This window comes from Fimicolochytrium jonesii (assembly GCF_025526975.1).
Source record: "Fimicolochytrium jonesii strain JEL569 chromosome Unknown EV422scaffold_9, whole genome shotgun sequence".
In the NCBI taxonomy this organism is placed as follows: domain Eukaryota; kingdom Fungi; phylum Chytridiomycota; class Chytridiomycetes; order Spizellomycetales; family Powellomycetaceae; genus Fimicolochytrium; species Fimicolochytrium jonesii.
The window spans coordinates 466,863-483,945 of record NW_026515676.1 but is presented as its reverse complement, the minus strand read 5'-3'; the positions used below and the strand labels follow the sequence as shown (position 1 = coordinate 483,945).

Below are 17,083 nucleotides of genomic sequence, written 5' to 3'. Positions count from 1 at the left end.
CCAATGAAGAGGACTTAGATTCTCAGCTACATGGATCGGACCATTCAAAATTATCGCGCTAGGAACGCATCCCGATACCTACGAACTCGATTTATCACCATCAAAGATCATCGGCATCTGGCCTGTCTTTCACGTCGATATTTTATGACCACATCGCTTAGAGGAATACCCGCAACGTGCTGTTTCACAACCTCCTGAACCAATCGAAGAACGCGGACAACCTGAATGGGTTGTAGAGGATATCATCGACAAGCGACGCGCCGTACGAAATCTTCTAGTAAATGGACCGGCTATCCTGACCCTACATGGGAACCCGAATCCGCACTTCGATACACGCCTGCCTACAAACGATGGCGTAAAGCTCATCCACAGTCTTTGTGGATACGGAGACGAGCAGCATAAACGCACCAGACCAGCGCGATGATGCAAGAACCGATCATCTCATATCATATCACACGTGCGACGCCGCAAGAACCGTTCAATATCAACCACACCGCTGCCAATAGCGAAGTAAACTACTGTACATCACATCACGCGCGGCGAACCAACCTTACCAACGCAAGAACCGACCTTACACACATCACACAACGTCGGCTTAGGGACGCCTTTGCCACAAACAAACACATCACACAGTGCGTCAACACTATAAAATGAACATGAGCTCTCCCTTTCTTCACATACCCCTCGTAGTTCACCCCTTATCATTGTGTACGAATTGTACGAAGTCGGTCAAACATGCCCAAAATTTCTCTGGCCCGATTCGAGGAGGCCTTCCTTCGTAGCCTTCTTTCCTTCTCATCATCAGGCAGCAACCTCATGATGCAAATTCAGTGCCAAACAGGTCCTGGGGATGTGGCTACGGTAGGATCCCCGCGGCCATGTCTCGGCATCGGGACAGAGGGCAATGTTATCTGGCAAGCGTACCTAACCCCTAACACGAGTACATGTGCAATCCGCTTAGATCTGACTATGTCACCGTCCCAAGTAATCAAGGATTGGGGTTGTACCTGCGCAGTCATCTGCATTACTCCATGTGCGCACACAGAATTAATCTATGCCCTGGCGCATATATGTCCCTCACTTGTGCTCTCGAGGACGGAAAAAAAAGAAATACGGCGGCGACTGACGAACAAAGCTCCCACGAACACTCTCTCCATGCGCCATTGCGTGGTGGAAAAGTTGTCGAAACGTAGCGTGTGGATGGCCAATGCGGACCTGGATCTGGACGCTCGTGGCAAGCGGGTTGGTCACTGCAGCGAGCGCTCAAGGTGAGTTGGAAATAGTCATGCCAACAACGGCGTTGTCATCTCCAAGCGATTCCTTGCTTACCGCGTCCTCCGCCCATTTCCACTTCAAAGCTTGCTCCACCTATGACCTCGCAGACGGGGTATGCAGACACGTTATCAACTACCCAGTACGGCCGAAACTGCCCACCGTGGGTGATACCGAGAAGCTACTCATAGCTTCTGGCGTCGACTATGTGCTGGAGACGGCTTTGGCGCCTTTTCCGTCGTGCTTCGACGCCTTCTTCGGGCTCCACTGTGCTTTGGCGTTTCCGGAATGTGCGGCGAATGGTGAGGGTTCTGCTCGGTATCGGCAATTTCCCTTGATAGATCGCTGAATGTTTGACAAAAACAATAGGAACTATCGCAAATCCGCCTTGCAAATCAGGTATAGCGAGCGGTCAACCTCAACCTCAGATTATCGCAGACTCAACGTTTATATCATCGCAGACTGCGAGCGTGTGAAAACTTCATGTGACGAATTATTTGCCGCTTACAATTTGACCTACCGAATTCCCCAATGCAACGCGGACATGCCAGGGACATCGATCCCATGGTCTACCGACGTATCGCAATGCAGCCCGCGAAAACAGGTCCTTGATAACAGGACAATGGTAGATGTGGGCTGCCCGGAACCTCTAGTTCGAAATCCCGTACCCAATGGGCCATGCCTGAAGAATCAAATATGTCTGGGTGCCTGCTGCATGCGCTGCCCTCACATGGAGCAGCTCTTCCCCCCGAACAAGATCGGGAGAGTGCTAAATGTGACCGATACGATGCGCGGATTATCGGCAATCCTGGCCTTCATCCTGCTCTGCTCGCTTTTGATTGCTCGTCAGATGCCGAGTGAAGCGTTGAGGATACTGCAGTCGTTTGTGGTGGCGATGTTTCTGTTCTGCGTGGCGAGCTTTATCAGCTTGGGTCGAAGGTTGGAAACGCAATGTGCTGCAGATGGAATAACTCAATCGGATCAGTCGAATAATTTAAGCTGCACTGTTCAAGGTGGGCTGGTGATGGGTACTGGTATTGTTGCAGACAAAAACGGAGTATTCTCAACGATTCCTTCCCTCGTGTTGTTCCAGGTGCAATGAACGTCTTTGGTAGTGGTGCATGTATATGTACCTGTTCCGCGGTACTGCTCAACCTACATTGCAAAACCGTTTGGAACTCCGACATCATTTCGCGAAACTTCAAATACATCGGCCCGATCAGCTGGGCCATCCCTATGGTCATGACTGTCGTCGCCCTCGACTTGACCGAAATCTCCTACGAGTTTGGGTCAGCGTGTTTTCTCAAACACCGGCGGGCACTGATCATCTTCTTCTATCCCTATCTTCCCGTTATTGGTTTGGGCGTTCTCCTGCACGCGTCGACTCTGATGTACGTATGCAAAATCGCATTCCTTGCCGACCGCCACGCTATCTTCATACCTTCCGAAACGATTACGGGGAGTTGGGACGGGACCAGCGGAACGAGACGACGAGTGTTACAGCTGTGGAAGACGAGTTGGAGGAGTATGGCGCTGGTGACGGTCTACCTTGCGAGTTTCGCTTACTATTGGGTACGTGTCCGTCTGCAGAACACCGTAGCTTCAGAAAAAAATGGGACTTGCTGACGCTATGGTTGGGTTCGTAGTATTTCTACGTGCAGGATGCCATTCCGCAGAAGATATCGATGGATACCAAAGTCAGCTGGTTAACTTGCATACTAAGTCCAGGGGGCTCCCAAGAAAAATGCTCACCTATAATCACGTGAGTGGCTCTGTCGAAGATTCATAGCATCAAGCTAAAAGAAATACTCATACGCCCGTTCACCAGACCTTCTGTCACATCCCTCCGTCTCCTCATCCTGGCCGAGATGATTCCCGGCCTCCTCGGGACGTGGACATTTATAATATTCGGTTTTCGCAAAGCCATCCTCGCGGAATGGAAGGAATTTTTCCGAATACGGAGATCCCGCTGGTTCAATCTGAGTCGCGAACGGCGACGGCAGAGGCGCAAAGACGTACGGCCGGCATGTCCCATCTCCACCGCTGTCGCGAATAGACGACGCACATACCGATCGCCTACGGCTGCGAGAAATTCCCTACTGGATCCGGAGTACGAGATTGATGTGCAGGCGGAGAATCAGCCGCATTTGCCATATGCGTTTGACGGGCCCATGGCGGGGAAGCCGGTCGAGGGGTTGGCGTGGCCTGTTAGAGCGGCCGGGAGGGAAATGTCGCGTGCGGCGGGGTTGGACGGCTCGTTGACGAACCCGTTCATCGTCAAGAGCAGTCATCATAGGGGCAGGACGGACGGCTCTCATACCAACATCGACGACCTCCTGACCAACTCATCGTTAACGAGCTTGTCTCGAGGAACGACGGTACTGAAAGACGAAGAAGAGTCCGGTGGTTTGCCTCTCGCCTTGCTCCCGAGCACCGTCACGCGGGCGTCACTATCCAGCCAACGATCAGACACTACCACCCTCACCTACCCATCCCCGCCATCACGGCACATCTCGCATCTCTCGTATTTCTCGGTCACGCCGCCCAATGAAACTCAACAAGCGCACGATGAATTGGACCTGCAGCAACGACTTTCGCATTCGCAACTTCAGTATTCGACCCAGTCACCTTGGCGGTGATTGACATACCCTTTCTTTCTTTCTTCATGCAAATACTTCTTTTGATCGATAATCATTTAGCCGTTGTAGGACTGTCTCTATATATCCACGCAACCCCATTTTACGGCGTATTCACCGTCCTTTCTCTCCACTCCAAGGCCTTTCTCCATTTCATTTTCCATTTGTACATAGCATCTTTAATGGTATCATTTGCGGGCTTTTACATTCTGACGATTTCAAAGCGACTTCGAGTTGAGATGGCAGATTCGGGTATTCTACGCTCGGATATGGGTTCATATATTTACAACTATCATTCATTGACATATACAAACACACAGGGTAACGCCAAAAACAAACAGAAGGGGTCCGCCGCAACAGCGACCATCCTCCCACCGCGGGCCGGTTCTCCAAGTATACGTGGCGGCGAGAGGGCGCGAAGTGGCGAAACTAAAACATCAAAGAACCGGGTATATATGTACCGACGGAGGAACTAGGACTATCGAGCCATTCCACCGACGGGGCCTAGAGGGTGACCATCATTTTCGTCGGCCTCATCATCCGAGATCAAGGAGATGGTTTCGATTTTTACAGGCGGTTGGGCGGAAGATTGGGTGATGGGGACCACCGGCGCTTCGCTGGCCAAGAAGGTCAAAAATTCCGGAGTGTTGGGATCGTGAAGCGTGCAGGCTTTCACCCATACCCTCGCCACTGCGTCTCGGTAATCCTGCACCACCCGCGGCGGGGGCGGAATGAACCCTCCCAAGACCCCATTCGTCAAGCTGCTGTTGATGCCACTAATGGTGTTCAGCTCCAACCGCTCCTTGACGATGACGGAGATACTCATGAGCTCGCACCGCATTTCCTCCCATCGCCATGCGCCCGCCGTCATGTCGTTTTCAGGGTCGTGAGGTTCCAGGATCTGGATGGGCTGCTTGCTGGTGAGACTTTTGCGATCCGGTGGGGGAGGTTTGGGTTTGGCGTTGGTCGCGGTGTGTTTCCGGTGAACGAAGACGAAGTTTGGCCGGATGAAGATGGCCATGGATTGTGCCTGGTACACCCCCGAGTAAAACTGCAGGAAGTCCATGAACGTATCGCACAGGTTTAGGTTTTTGGGTCGGTGTTCCCTCTGTGCGGATGCCACAACCATATGTGCAAGACAGAACATGTTGATGCCACCGTCCTCGGGATCCAAGAAGAAGCGCGACTCGAAGTAGTATGCGAGAACCAACATCAATGGATATTGCAAGTCCTCGCGATTCTGTTTAAGGTAGGTTCGGAAGCTGGCAGCGGCGGCAGCCGCGTTTGGGACGTTGACGCGAAGAAAAACGCTGACACCTCCGAACCGGGTTGGTACCTGAACATAGGGGCGCAATCCGTCACCTCCCTTCCTCATTCTGTTGAGGTTGAGCAAGGTATTCGCGGTCTGATTGGCCCCATGCTTCATCCACATGCTAAACGAATCCAGCATTTGCTCAGCTTTCACTCCAGTATTGTCGGTCCTGAACTCCAAATCCAGCCCGCTGTTGTGCCTGCCTAAACTGAAGGCATGTGAGCCAACCACTCTCAACGTGATTGCATCTTGCGCCAAGTTTCGGGCCTTGCAGAAGTCCAGGACTATTCCGCGCATCTGGGTGACCAAGAATTGGCGGTATTCCATTTCCTCTGGTTTTATGGCAAGGCGACAGGCGAGCAGTACCAATTCATTGTTTAGTAGATGTAGTCTCAGCCGCTGCTTGTTCTTTTCGCCGGCCACCGAGAGGGCAGGGAGGCTTGGGGTTTCGGGGAAATCAGTTGGGCTAATCTTGTGACGCTTTATCTCCGGCTTTTGAGGGGCTTGTGGGGCCGGAGCTTGGGCGGTATGGTCGTCGTTTCTGTTCGGGTTCAGAAGCTTGATCGCTTGCTGATAAGCCCAGTTCGTGATGTTGTTGCTCATTGTGGTTTCGGAACCTAAGAGTGTTGAAAGAGCCGAGATCTCTGCGACTGCGGTGCAGCGGCCTGAGCGACGCGGCAGCTGTTGCGTGAGAAAGTGCTTGACTTTTCGTGCAATGGGCCAGATTGGCCAGGGGAAGTTGAGTAAGTGGGGAGGAAGTGGGGAGGGGAGGGAAGCACACGCACGGCCCGACGCGTTTGCGTTTTCCGCTTTCCACATCCAATCCTCGACTCCCTCGGTTCAGGTTCGGGCCTTGTCCATGTTTGCACACACCCCATGCCTCTTGGCTTATCGACGCATGGCAGGCTTCTTGTGTCAGACTCAGCGAACATTGTTGGGGCGTCCTCCTTTGTGAGAATTTTGATGGGATGAGTCGTCCATCCAGTGGATTTTCAGCGTTCAAAAAATATTCATCAGAGGAGCTAGCGTCGAGAGCATTTGGGCTGCTTGAAGCGACACTCCTGCGAGACTGACGTCGTAGCGAGTTCACAAAGGGGTGGCGCTTCCCCGCAATTAGGGTCCTACATATATCTGGCATCTACATCGATTGGAATGACATGGACTGGGCTCGATGCGACTTTCAACCGAGAATCACTCGAAAGGTGTGGCAGAGCATTTGGGCTGCTTGAAGTGACACTCCTGCGAGACTGACGTCGTAGCGAGTTCACAAAGGGGTAGCGCTTCCAAGCGTTAGGAGGAGAGTGTCAATAGTGTCGGAGCGTAATAAGCCACGCCATTAGTCAGGCGGATTGGAGGCGCGCATGATCTGGCGACTTTCGGGACTTCAAACCGCCCTGCCAATTCTCAGACGCTCCAACGAAACGCAGTGTACTATCCCCGAGCCGGCACCACACACTTACAGCACTCACAGGAGAACAAGTAGAGAGATAGAGACAGAACTTACCGTTCTCTAGAACTCGTCTGATCGATTTTCATAATTTACCGCGGCCTAAAACGACCACAAACAGTCTGCGATTCTCGCAGGGCTAAAGTCCGCGATCACACCTGATAGAATTAGAGGAGGAGGGATTGCAGGGAGAGCACTTAGGAGACTAGCAGAGCCCATCGAACCGCCGAACCGAAAGTCGCAACATAATGTCACCAATACTACGATTATCCGCTCCATCGACCTGTTTGCGCTGTCGCATCCAATCAGCCGCCCGTCACTCGCGGTTCGTTCCACAAACACCTGCGATCCCGTTGCGCACAACACCGCAATCATTCCGTTCTCTGCATAGCAGGCCGTCAGCGCCCGCTCCGCCGCTGTCGCAGGCATCTTCCCTATCACAAGCCACCCAAAGTGCAAGGACACAGCCTCTCAGCACCGCTGCAACGGCGCCGTCTACCACGACGTCTGCCACGAATCTGCCGCCAGGAACTTCCGTCCGAAAAGCAGCTGCGGCTCCCAGGTTTGCGCCGAGGAAAGCAGCACTGACAATCGTAAGTTTGATCCATGATGGGACTTCCCGTGCGTTCACCTGCTCCTCCAGGTGCTAACCAAACCCCACCCTCTTCACTTCCGTAGACCCCACGAGCAGTCGAGCGCCTCCGCAGAATGCTCTCCAACCCTGAAAAGCCACAATACCTGAAAGTAGGCACCAAAAAGCGCGGCTGCTCAGGCCTCTCCTACAGCCTCGACTACGTAGCCGCACCCGGCCGCTTCGACGAAGTGGTGGAGCAGGACGGCGTAAAAGTGGTCGTGGACTCCAAGGCTCTGTTCAGTCTTATTGGCAGCGAGATGGATTTCGTGGATGATGTGCTGCATTCGGAGTTTGTGTTCAATAACCCGAATGTCAAGGAGACGTGTGGGTGTGGGGAGAGCTTTATGGTTTAGAAAACTGGTCAGCGGACGCCAAGTAGTACCGGGGCCGTTCAAGCATATATCCCACGTTTTTTCGTTCAAGCATTTATCTGCTGCAAATACCATGCGTGTGTATTCCTTTTCTTTTTGGTTCATAGACATCATCACCACGAAATGCATCCATAACATGTTATCTCCCCAAATGTTTTTTCGTGCACGTTTGCACTCGAACGCCAAAGCCTGCGCCCCCTTGCATAGTAGTAAAAAAAAAATGTCAATTCATATTACCTCCTGCAAAATGAAGTATATATATACTTTTAAGTCTACGTCTACTTGGTCTTCCTCCTCTTTAACTTCCCCTCCTTCCTAACAACCCTCGCCTCAAACTCCCTCACAATCTGCTCACACACCATCGCATCAAACCCAGTCATGGACGCCGCATCCACTCTCCAATCCCCCGTCGCAACCGCCTCGCCCTCCTCCCCATTCGTTATCGCCTGCGTGACTTTACTGCTACTTTTTCCCTTTGTCGCTTCCCGGTACAATCCCTTACCCACCATCCCGACCCCGCCAATCATACCCATAAACGGCTTAAACGCGCAGTTGGTCGCGCCAACCATGACGCCTTTCGCGACGCCGAGGGCGCCGTCCTGTTTGCCAAATTCAACGGGTTTCCGGACAAGGTCGATGATCCCGTCGGCAAACCCGGCGCCCATGGTTTTCATGCCTTCGAGCGTGCCTGTGAGTGCGCCGTTGATGTGCTTTTGCTGACGGGGTTTGTACGTCGCGTCCCAGAGGCCGGGGGCGCGATAGAGACCATCGGAGACTTCTTGGTAGGTTTCGAGGCCGCCTGGGGTAATTGAAGTGAACGGCAATTAGCTATGGAGTGCAGCGCAACGCACGGACAACGCTCGATCATGCATACCTTTCAAGGGAAGCAATATCAGCTTCCCCACACCTACCCCAACTCCCTTCGTAACCGCCAGAGTTTTATCCCCAGCCGTCTCCTTCCCCTTCGCACTCTTAATCCCCCTCGACGTCTCGGAAAACAACGACACAAACCCGTCCGCAACACCCGTAATCGCACTATGACCCAAAATCCGATCCTTGTCATCAGGTATTACCCATTCCTTCGTATGATGGATCCGGAGATCCGCTTCCGTGATGACGCCCGCTAATGCAAGCACCTGCGCAACGGGTTTCGAGATTCGCAATTTCGCGGATGAAATCGCGTATGCGGCCACGTACTGGTCGTTGAAATCGCTATGCATGGTTTCGAGCGGTAAGCTGGCGTGGAGAGCGTTCACCCCTGCTCTCACGCCGTTCTCCTGTTGCATCTGCGACGCGATGTTTTGAGCCACCTCGATCATCTCCGGTGACAGGGCCTGTCGGATCGCATCTGCGAGTTTCTCTGCGTTCATGTGTTTCGCGGGAATGGGTTTCGGCCCCGCTTTCATGCGGTGTACCATGGCGCCCCAGAAGAACTGGTCACCGAAGAAAGGGACGACGATGGTCGGTTTTCCACAACGTAAACCGGCACTGAGTGTGCCTGCCCCGCCGTGGTGACAGACTGCTGATACGTGTTTGAAAAGCCAGTCGTGGGGGCAGTCTCCTATAAAGAATGTTTGCTTGTCTTGACTCGTTGCGTCGCTACCCTTGCCAAGACCGGCCCAGCCTTTAGAAATGATGGCGCGGACACCTGAGAGCTTCACACCTTCGAGAATGGCTTTCGTGAGCTTCGTAGGGTCGTAGCCGGTGATACTGCCGAAGCCGATGTAAATTGGCGGTGGCCCAGCTCGCAGGAAGTCGGTCAAGTCATCTGGTGGTGTATAGTTTGATGCAAGGTCAAGGAAGTAGAAGCCGGTAATATCTACCAGGAAGACGCAGAAATGAGTAAGTAACCCACGAGGAGGACCGGGAAACCTCACAAGTAACTTACCGATGTGATCTCCCCAATCCACCGGCTTCGCAATAAGCGACGGACTCCAACAGTAGGTGTAGGGTACCTTCAGTTCAATCAGAGATTCCGTCCCCTGCCACATGCTCAACTCCCTCGTGAGCCCGATGTCTCTCCTGAAGGCATTGATCAAATCGCCGAGCCCTGACCACGTCAGCTGCTCCACCACCGTATAACTCAGTTTGTTCCATTTCCGTCTCACAGAGTCGGTATGGTCAATCTTTGTGAGTGGGTGAGGAAAACTCCCTGTTGGCGTCCACGGCATGGTGAACGACATGTGCAGCGGAATCCCCAGCTTCTCCGCGCAATGGATGTGCCCAAACGATGGTGGGTTGGCGATAATACACTCCGCCAGGAACGGGGCGCCCGTCTCGTCGTCTTTCTCAACGCAGCTCTTCCACGTTCCACGCAGAATCTCTGCTATCGCCTTTCGCTTTTTTCCCACATCCCCCCGCGCGATCGAAGCGACGCTAGGTATCAAGCCACCGTTCTCGACCATGAATGCCATTAGCTCGGCCGAGTCACCGCCGATGTTGAAGAACTCGACGCCGTTATCCCGGATCAGTTTGCGGAAGATATCATGCGTCGCTATGCGCACGCGGTGCCCGAAAGTTTGCAGCTCTTTCGCAAGTGCCAAGTACGGCTGCACGTCACCTCGACTCCCGACGATCTGGATGACGATTGACATGCACGGTACGCGCCAATCCACCTTCTGCTGGGCTTTGATAACCGCCGGATCCTGCTCTTTAAATAGAGTTGCATAATACTCCGGCAGGACATCGTCGAGGTCCTTGTGTCGAGGCAAAATGAGCGTGAACCGGCCGTCAGAGCGAAACTCCACGTCGGCAGGCAACTTCTTGTCGTCGGAAGAGCCTTCCGCGGTATCCGGCGTCGACAGTTCGAGGTGGGTAAACGTTGACGAACTTCCATACGGCCTACTGGGCAGCGGCGGACTGGGCAGCGGCGGACCGGGTCTGTTCGGCAGTGGAGGGGCGCTCGGCTCAATGAGGTAGTCACGCTGTTTCTCCGGGGGAGTTGGAGGCCGGCCAGTGGCGGCCTTGTAGCTGGGAGGCGCTGAAGGAAGCTTCCTATCGGCCATTGTTGCGCTCGGATGGCTGCCAGTGGGTGGTGGGAAATCGGGTGGTGATGGCTTTGCACAACAACTTTTTTTCGCCAACCTGTAAGTTCGTGTTGTAGAACTTCGACGGAGGAAGCTTTGAGACCTTCTCAGCCTTTTTGTACAACAAGGTCTGGGGCTATATCTGGACGGCGTTGTCCTGTGCGGGTTGACATGATGGTCAGTCCATCAGCGCCTTGCGAATGCCAAGACCTTTTGGCGGAAAGATAAGGCTTCGCCTCGCTTCGCGTCAACAACGCGCCGCGGACCTGAACGTGGCTTTCCTGAGGGGTGGCTTTCCACGTTTTCTCGCTTTTCTTACTCATGGATTCTGCAACAGCAGACTGATTCTACTCGGGAAGTCGAGGATACGGAATGCCAAGCTTTGCGACCATCACAGGATCAAGAAAGGACCACTCTTCGTTGGCTGAACAGATCGACTTTTGTGAAGCACAGCAAGGTTGGGACGGTTGAGACCATAGCTAACCCGACACCTCCTTTTTCTTACATGTTCGGTATCACTCCCCGTCGGTCAAGATCCCCGAATCCCGTGTCATGTCATCGTATGTAACTCTCTGTCTGCCGGCTTATGGTGAAGCGTAAGTCAAGCAACGCAAAGGCGCCAAGTCTGCCGCCACGCTCTTCTGCCCATAGTCCACGCCTCTAGCCATTCTGAACCTGGGTAGAAATCAAGCCATGATCTATGTGATCCCGTCACAAGACTTTCTTAAATCGGTATAGTTGAGACCGGTGAAGGTAATTGCAGGACGAGCCTGATAGCTGGCGGATAATGCCCACACCGAAGTGATCTGGGAAAACTTATCGTAACGAACATACCGCTTTCAAAATATATTCTACGGGTATTGCCTTCACTTGTCAACTGACTTCTGGTGCTCGGCGCGAAGTTAACGCGAAGCTGACGCGTGAGGCTGGTGGATCGTAAGAAGAATCGTAAGCCTCGTTACCGACAACGCTGCTGGCGCCGACGATGTCTTTCTTTTGCACAGCTCTATCATCGTTGGAGCCACGTAAGGACAATCAAAGGGTTTGCATCAAGCATTCATCCCGGGGGTTGAGAGCCCGCACTCAAAGTTACATTGGAGGGAGATTGAGACTACGGAAACTACGTAAGACTAGATACCAAAAATCTACGCCGCGTTGTGTTCTGGAAAGATCCAGCTCATCTCAAGGCATCAGCCAGAGTGTTCCCAAGTCCCAACTCCACATTTGTCATGTCCCCCATTGCCAATTCAAACCCAAGAGGATCGATCATTTTCAACACGTCTGCGATCCTCCTATTTACGCACAATTTGACATTCTTGCTCTTATGTTTCAGTGTCCTCGAAGTCGCAGAGAGCGGGAACTCCCATTCCGATAGCCCTGCCATCTCTACGATTGTCCTATCGGGATCTGTTCTATCCACACGTACGTCCCGGACTAGGACCGGATCGATGGCAATCACAACGCCAGTGATGAGGGGCAAAAGGACAAAATGAGGTAGATATCGTCGGAGAAAGTCGCGGACACTCAGCTGCCGTGGCACCGAGAGAGCGGTGGGCGGCTCAAGTGGCGAATGCGTCGAAAGGCCGACGGTGCGAGTTTGCATAACGTGGGCGATGACTGAGGAGGCCATGAAGACAACTCGTGGCCGTGTAACGCCGTCGCACTGCAATGGAACAAGTAGCGGAATAGAAGAACGTTCGCGAGGGATATACGCCGGTGGCGCGGCGCTGGAGGAATCCGTTTCTGAAGGTGAAAGAGGGTGCTGAGGTCTCGCAAACCGAGAGGTGGGTAGCCGAGCAATTTGCGCAATTAGAGCCTCGTACGTTGGCGGCTCCGGCGCCTCTTGATCTATTGCCATGGTCTTGTTCCCTTCCCAGTGACTCGTCGGGTTGGCAAAGGAGGGTTACGTCGGGGCTATGGTTTAGTTGTCGGAGGGCCAAGCTAATCCCGAAGAGAATCTAGAAAGAGTAGCTGCCTTGACGTCGTGACATAAATGTGCGTCGTGAGCCGCAGGTCAGCTCTAACAGCGGTCGGTAGAAAGCAGGGCTCGGCCGTCGGGTCGGTTTGTCGTTGCAAGGAGAAGCGTAGGTGGAGGGAATCATGGGAAGGTCAGGGGCCTCCGAAGCTCCGTGTGGCCGCAATTGTTTTCAAGCTGGAAATTGACAGGACCGCTGACAGCACACAAACGCAAACCCACAAACAGCATCAAAGTTCAAACGCATGATCGAATCTGTTTGCGACGTGATAGGCAAATATACGAAGGCGCTATCATAAATCGAATAACAACTAGCCTCCTCCTAGGCCATGCACATCCCTTCCATATGACCACTTCCAGGAGGCGTTCTCATATTCTTCATTCCATATCTGTTTGCTATCAAGATCGACTGATAGTCATGCTTTCCCTGAAGCGTGCATCCTCGTTCCAGCTACCTTTGCCTACATCTTCCTGACACCCCCATGCGTCTTGATCTTCCCGATGCGCCGGAAGCTGAGCGAGAAGTTCCTTCTGATGGGTAAGACAATTTTGCATGTCGGAAGAAAGACTCTGGAAGTGCTTTTCTTTGTGGATTTCCACAATCTCACCAGCGCTGCGCCATTGATTCCGCCGGGACGCACCATCGTTAGTTTGTAGTTTTCAACGAGATAGTCGCAAGTCGCTCTACAGCCTGTTCTCTAGGAATGCACGGCACAGGGGGCGGAGAACATCAATTTGCGAGATTCGCTCGGTTGCTTCCTTGAGAAAGTTTCCACAATGTTCACGTTATGGGCCGCCTGCAGGTCGTACCACGTCGGTAGCAAAAAAGCCAGCCAGGTCAATCAAAATGAAGACCACATCCTCCCTCGTCCAGAACGATTCAGTGGCGAAACGATCGTAGAGGGCAGCTAGGAAACATCCAACGCTTCGCGCCGGGAAATTCTTGAGTGTGATGCGCTGCATCTCTCCTCGTGTGTCCCGATTTTCGACCCACGGGCCGGAGAAGTACTCGCAGTGTAGTTTGAGCCATATTTTGCGCACCTTGAATATTGTACCTTCACCTTCAATCTTCAAGTGGGCGTCCGGTATATCGGTTTTGAGCGTAGGTAGGGAGGTTGCAACCGGGTTTTTCCATTCAATGAGGTAGGCATATGGAAGGTTCTTCCCTGAACGGTGTGGGAGGTTCTGATATGGGAAGACATATGAGGTGCAGTGAATAAACTGAACTGCAAAGTATGAACGTCGCAGACTGGTGGAAGATGAGTGATGCAAGTGGAACCCGATTCCCTTTCAACTCGCTTTGCCGTCTGAAACAGGTGCTTCGTTGTCTGCTTCGTTGTGTCTCTGAACGCCGTAAGGAATCTCGTGTGAACGAGGCCATCTCAGTGGTGAGCTCTCGGAACGGCCTCCGCACATAGCTTCCATTTTCCAGTCAGTGATTGTCTATGTAGAAAGACTTGGCCGTGCGTCGAAGCAGGGTGCTCAGCAGGGTGCGGCAGATGAGCGGAGGAGGTGACGAAGAGAGCGAGGAGGGGACCAACGCGTTGACAGCGAGCTCCTGGGCGAGCTCTGAGCTCGAGGCTTCAACCAGGCTTCTCACCAGGTTCCTCACAACAACTGTATAATTGAAATGGCGCACAATGGCTGAGCGCAAGGCCACAAACAAATACTATGTAAGTCCCTCTATGCATTCTTCTTAACGGTGTTCAGACACTCATGTTTTGTTTCTTCCAACAGCCCCCTGATTGGGATCCCTCCAAAGGGTCTATCAACACATATGTTGGGCAGCATCCACTTCGAGATAGAGCACGGAAGCTGGACCAGGGGATTCTTATTGTGCGGTTCGAGCTCCCGTACAATATTTGGTGTGAGGGCTGTGGAAACCATGTTGGGATGGGTATGTCAAGTTTGCGTTTCAAAAACGATGTGTGCATGTGCGTTGAAACGGTAACGTCGCTCCATACGACAGGCGTGAGGTACAATGCGGAGAAGAAGAAAGCGGGAATGTACTACACAACGCCCATATGGAGCTTCCGAATGAAGTGCCACCTCTGCTCCTCCTGGATCGAGATACACACCGATCCGAAGAATGCCGAATACGTGATTATCAGCGGGGCTCGGCGACGAGAGGAACGCTACGACCCGGAAGACATCGGCCTGCCGGCGCTGACATACGAGACGAACGATGCATCTCTTGCGAACACAGCTGACGCCGCATTCTCTCGACTGGAAAAAAGCACGAACGATGAACGGAAGGCGACAGAGGCATCGCGTTACTTGACGAAATTGAAGCAGCTCAATGATAGGAACTGGCAGGATCCGTATACGCTGTCGCAGACGATGAGGAGGAAGTTCAGAACGGATAAGAAAGAGAGGAAGGTTGTGGAGGACGAAGGGTTGGCGATTGCGGAGAAGAATTCGTTGATGCTGACGATCCTGCCGGCGAGTACGGAGGATGAAGCTATCGCGAAGCAGATCGACTGGGGTGAGTGTCCATCCCTGTTTGCGGCCCGAGGAAGAAGATCACTCATTGATACTCCCGAACGATAGGACCGTCTCCACTAACGATAGCAAAGAAAAAGGAACTTATTCACAACGGATCCATCTTCTCCACAAGCAAGTCATCACAGCCTCGCACGTCTATACCCAATACCCCAGCAGCCCGCAAAGTCCTCTCCGCGCTTAGAAGCAAGTCCAGGTCTCAACATGATCCGTTCGCGGTCACCCTATCCAGGGCTCCGTTTTCTCTTCCGTCATCTGGACCATCTACTTCCTTCCCTCCACGTATATCTGGTCCCTCATCGCAAGTACCGTCAACACCTGGGCCATTAGCAACGGCAGTAGTCAAGAAGCGAAAATTGTCTGAGGGGTTAGAGAGCCCAACGAAAATGCAGGCAACGAGTGTAGATGCCACCGGCTTAGTATGTGGGGCGTACGGAGACACATCGGATGATGACTGACGGAGCATGAGAGTGGTCCGAGGCATGGTACATATACATTTTTGGTTTTTGTGTGATACATACGTACATATGCGCAAAGTTCCGGGACTCCCATCCCACACATTCGCTTCCTCAATGCTATCGTACGAGCCGTCGTACTCTTTCGCTACGTGTGAACGCAATCCCAAAGGTCCGCCCCCTCCAAAAAATGCATGCTCCAAAACCTTTCTTCATTCGACATTATTTATCCTCCTCGCCACAGCCAACCCCGACCTTGGGATTCTTCCTCAACCATGCTTTGATCTCATTTCCAATTGATACCGTTCTTTCCCTCCCTCCGATTCCGGGCCCCGAGCCGTGCCGAGAAGTCAGTCTTGAATGAGGCTTCAGCAAAGCAGGTGTCCAAGATGTCCTTTTCTTTGCATGCATCCAGTCGTCGTTTTCCAGATCTTCTGCGAGCACCCGGGCGCATTCGAGTATCTCAGTTGCCGTTGCTGCTTAGGAGAGAAGATTGGTTTCCACCCGTGATGACTCCGAGGTTCAGGTTTCCCGCGCGTGTACCCTACAAAGCATACGGTATACAAGGCTTGGCAGACAAGACGTACCTTCCAATACTTGCTCCGTCCTGTCCCGTGCCCACAGGTTGCTTTGCTCAACTCCAGATCCAGCAACCGCTCCTATGCCGCCTCCGCCACCTGCCATATCGCGCATGCCCGTCCCCGCTCCCATCCCTGCCATATCACTGTTAACTCCTCGTATTGTTGAGTAAAGCTGGTGCTGAGAGTGGTAATGCTGGTTGTCAGGTGTGGTGGGGGCGTTTACTGGAGGGAGTGGTGAGTCAAAGGTACGTCTGAGGAAGGACGGTGAGGAGCCGAAGAGAGCATCGGTGCCGAATGGGGACGGGTGGTGAGGCATTGCGGGACTTGACAGAGAAATGACCGTGGTTTTCTGACAAATAACGACCACAGGTTCTGGTGGTTTTCCGAGCACAAGTGGAGGGCGTATCCTACGTACTGTACTGTATATCGACGGCGTAGAGTCGTTCCCACTTCAGCCTGTGTCTCGTGCCATCTTTCTTGGATGGTGGACGAGGAACGCCATTTCCGGTTCGTCCGAGTCTATCCCCGTAGGTTCTCGGACACAGTTGAGTCACCGCTTGGAAGCCTGCAGAAGGGCATGGAAGTTCCTTCCAGTTCTTCGGAACTGGACAGAAAAACGACCGCCTTTCATCTTGCTCCTTTTTCATTGAGAAATGGCTTGTCCGCTAATCAAAAAATTCCAACGTTTTCTGGATCTTGCTTTGGAATCGCTCGGGCCGCGAATGGGGTCGGTGACTTCTACCTGCTTTTGCGCAGTGCAACTCACAATCGATAGCACGACGCGGCCTAACTGCGGAAGTCACAGACCGCTCGTGCCTGGGCCCCGCCGGCCACACTCTCAGCAACTTTCCTCCTCATAAAAACCCCGTCGA

The 17,083-nt window shown here is 53.0% G+C and overlaps 7 protein-coding genes across 7 annotated transcripts; 3 read left to right on the top strand and 4 right to left on the bottom strand.

The window, feature by feature from the left end:
* The first annotated feature begins 2,265 nt into the window (after window positions 1-2,265).
* EV422DRAFT_527058 (uncharacterized protein) lies at window positions 2,266-4,130 on the top strand. Its single transcript, XM_053070189.1, has 3 exons — window positions 2,266-2,844; window positions 2,919-3,034; window positions 3,101-4,130. The coding sequence occupies exons 1-3, from the start codon at window positions 2,371-2,373 to the stop codon at window positions 3,909-3,911; spliced, it is 1,401 nt and encodes a 466-aa protein (XP_052926294.1). The 5' UTR covers window positions 2,266-2,370; the 3' UTR covers window positions 3,912-4,130.
* A 256-nt stretch (window positions 4,131-4,386) lies between these two features.
* Window positions 4,387-5,823, bottom strand: EV422DRAFT_505897 (uncharacterized protein; the record flags this gene model as incomplete). Its single annotated transcript, XM_053068521.1, has 1 exon — window positions 4,387-5,823. The coding sequence occupies one exon, from the start codon at window positions 5,821-5,823 to the stop codon at window positions 4,387-4,389; it is 1,437 nt and encodes a 478-aa protein (XP_052926293.1).
* A 778-nt stretch (window positions 5,824-6,601) lies between these two features.
* EV422DRAFT_527056 (uncharacterized protein) lies at window positions 6,602-7,893 on the top strand. The gene is made up of 2 exons (XM_053070188.1): window positions 6,602-7,260; window positions 7,346-7,893. Exons 1-2 carry the CDS (start codon window positions 6,916-6,918, stop codon window positions 7,652-7,654), a joined length of 654 nt encoding a protein of 217 aa, XP_052926292.1. The 5' UTR covers window positions 6,602-6,915; the 3' UTR covers window positions 7,655-7,893.
* Window positions 7,894-10,928, bottom strand: EV422DRAFT_527053 (uncharacterized protein). The gene is made up of 3 exons (XM_053070187.1): window positions 9,561-10,928; window positions 8,547-9,491; window positions 7,894-8,471 (listed from the first exon to the last, which is right to left on the bottom strand). Exons 1-3 carry the CDS (start codon window positions 10,675-10,677, stop codon window positions 7,951-7,953), a joined length of 2,583 nt encoding a protein of 860 aa, XP_052926291.1. The 5' UTR covers window positions 10,678-10,928; the 3' UTR covers window positions 7,894-7,950.
* Window positions 10,929-11,667: 739 nt separating this feature from the next.
* On the bottom strand, window positions 11,668-12,928 carry EV422DRAFT_527052 (uncharacterized protein). The gene has a single exon (XM_053070186.1). The coding sequence runs from the start codon at window positions 12,554-12,556 to the stop codon at window positions 11,876-11,878; it is 681 nt and encodes a 226-aa protein (XP_052926290.1). The 5' UTR covers window positions 12,557-12,928; the 3' UTR covers window positions 11,668-11,875.
* A 1,385-nt stretch (window positions 12,929-14,313) lies between these two features.
* On the top strand, window positions 14,314-15,031 carry EV422DRAFT_488763 (CWC16 protein; the record flags this gene model as incomplete). The annotated part of the gene is made up of 3 exons (XM_053067430.1): window positions 14,314-14,346; window positions 14,411-14,570; window positions 14,643-15,031. Coding segments are annotated over 3 exons (582 nt in total), but the record flags the coding sequence as incomplete, so codon positions are not given.
* Window positions 15,032-15,755: 724 nt separating this feature from the next.
* EV422DRAFT_432757 (uncharacterized protein) lies at window positions 15,756-17,038 on the bottom strand. The gene is made up of 3 exons (XM_053067182.1): window positions 16,627-17,038; window positions 16,218-16,433; window positions 15,756-16,109 (listed from the first exon to the last, which is right to left on the bottom strand). Exons 1-3 carry the CDS (start codon window positions 16,856-16,858, stop codon window positions 15,853-15,855), a joined length of 705 nt encoding a protein of 234 aa, XP_052926288.1. The 5' UTR covers window positions 16,859-17,038; the 3' UTR covers window positions 15,756-15,852.
* Window positions 17,039-17,083: the final 45 nt, after the last annotated feature.

What these genes read in the sequence shown, in the direction of transcription:
- EV422DRAFT_527058 (XM_053070189.1), top strand. Translation starts at nt 2,371, where the DNA reads ATGAACGTCTTTGGTAGTGGTGCATGTATATGTACCTGTTCCGCGGTA. An exon ending in CGAGTTTCGCTTACTATTGG is followed by an intron (nt 2,845 to 2,918) that starts GTACGTGTCCGT and finishes TTGGGTTCGTAG; the next exon opens with TATTTCTACGTGCAGGATGC. An exon ending in AAATGCTCACCTATAATCAC is followed by an intron (nt 3,035 to 3,100) that starts GTGAGTGGCTCT and finishes CCCGTTCACCAG; the next exon opens with ACCTTCTGTCACATCCCTCC.
- EV422DRAFT_527056 (XM_053070188.1), top strand. Translation starts at nt 6,916, where the DNA reads ATGTCACCAATACTACGATTATCCGCTCCATCGACCTGTTTGCGCTGT. An exon ending in GGAAAGCAGCACTGACAATC is followed by an intron (nt 7,261 to 7,345) that starts GTAAGTTTGATC and finishes TCACTTCCGTAG; the next exon opens with ACCCCACGAGCAGTCGAGCG.
- EV422DRAFT_527053 (XM_053070187.1), bottom strand. Translation starts at nt 10,677, where the DNA reads ATGGCCGATAGGAAGCTTCCTTCAGCGCCTCCCAGCTACAAGGCCGCC. An exon ending in GGATTGGGGAGATCACATCG is followed by an intron (nt 9,492 to 9,560) that starts GTAAGTTACTTG and finishes TCTTCCTGGTAG; the next exon opens with ATATTACCGGCTTCTACTTC. An exon ending in GATATTGCTTCCCTTGAAAG is followed by an intron (nt 8,472 to 8,546) that starts GTATGCATGATC and finishes CAATTACCCCAG; the next exon opens with GCGGCCTCGAAACCTACCAA.
- EV422DRAFT_527052 (XM_053070186.1), bottom strand. Translation starts at nt 12,556, where the DNA reads ATGGCAATAGATCAAGAGGCGCCGGAGCCGCCAACGTACGAGGCTCTA.
- EV422DRAFT_432757 (XM_053067182.1), bottom strand. Translation starts at nt 16,858, where the DNA reads ATGAAAAAGGAGCAAGATGAAAGGCGGTCGTTTTTCTGTCCAGTTCCG. An exon ending in CGCCGTCGATATACAGTACA is followed by an intron (nt 16,434 to 16,626) that starts GTACGTAGGATA and finishes CACTCCCTCCAG; the next exon opens with TAAACGCCCCCACCACACCT. An exon ending in GACGGAGCAAGTATTGGAAG is followed by an intron (nt 16,110 to 16,217) that starts GTACGTCTTGTC and finishes TTCTCTCCTAAG; the next exon opens with CAGCAACGGCAACTGAGATA.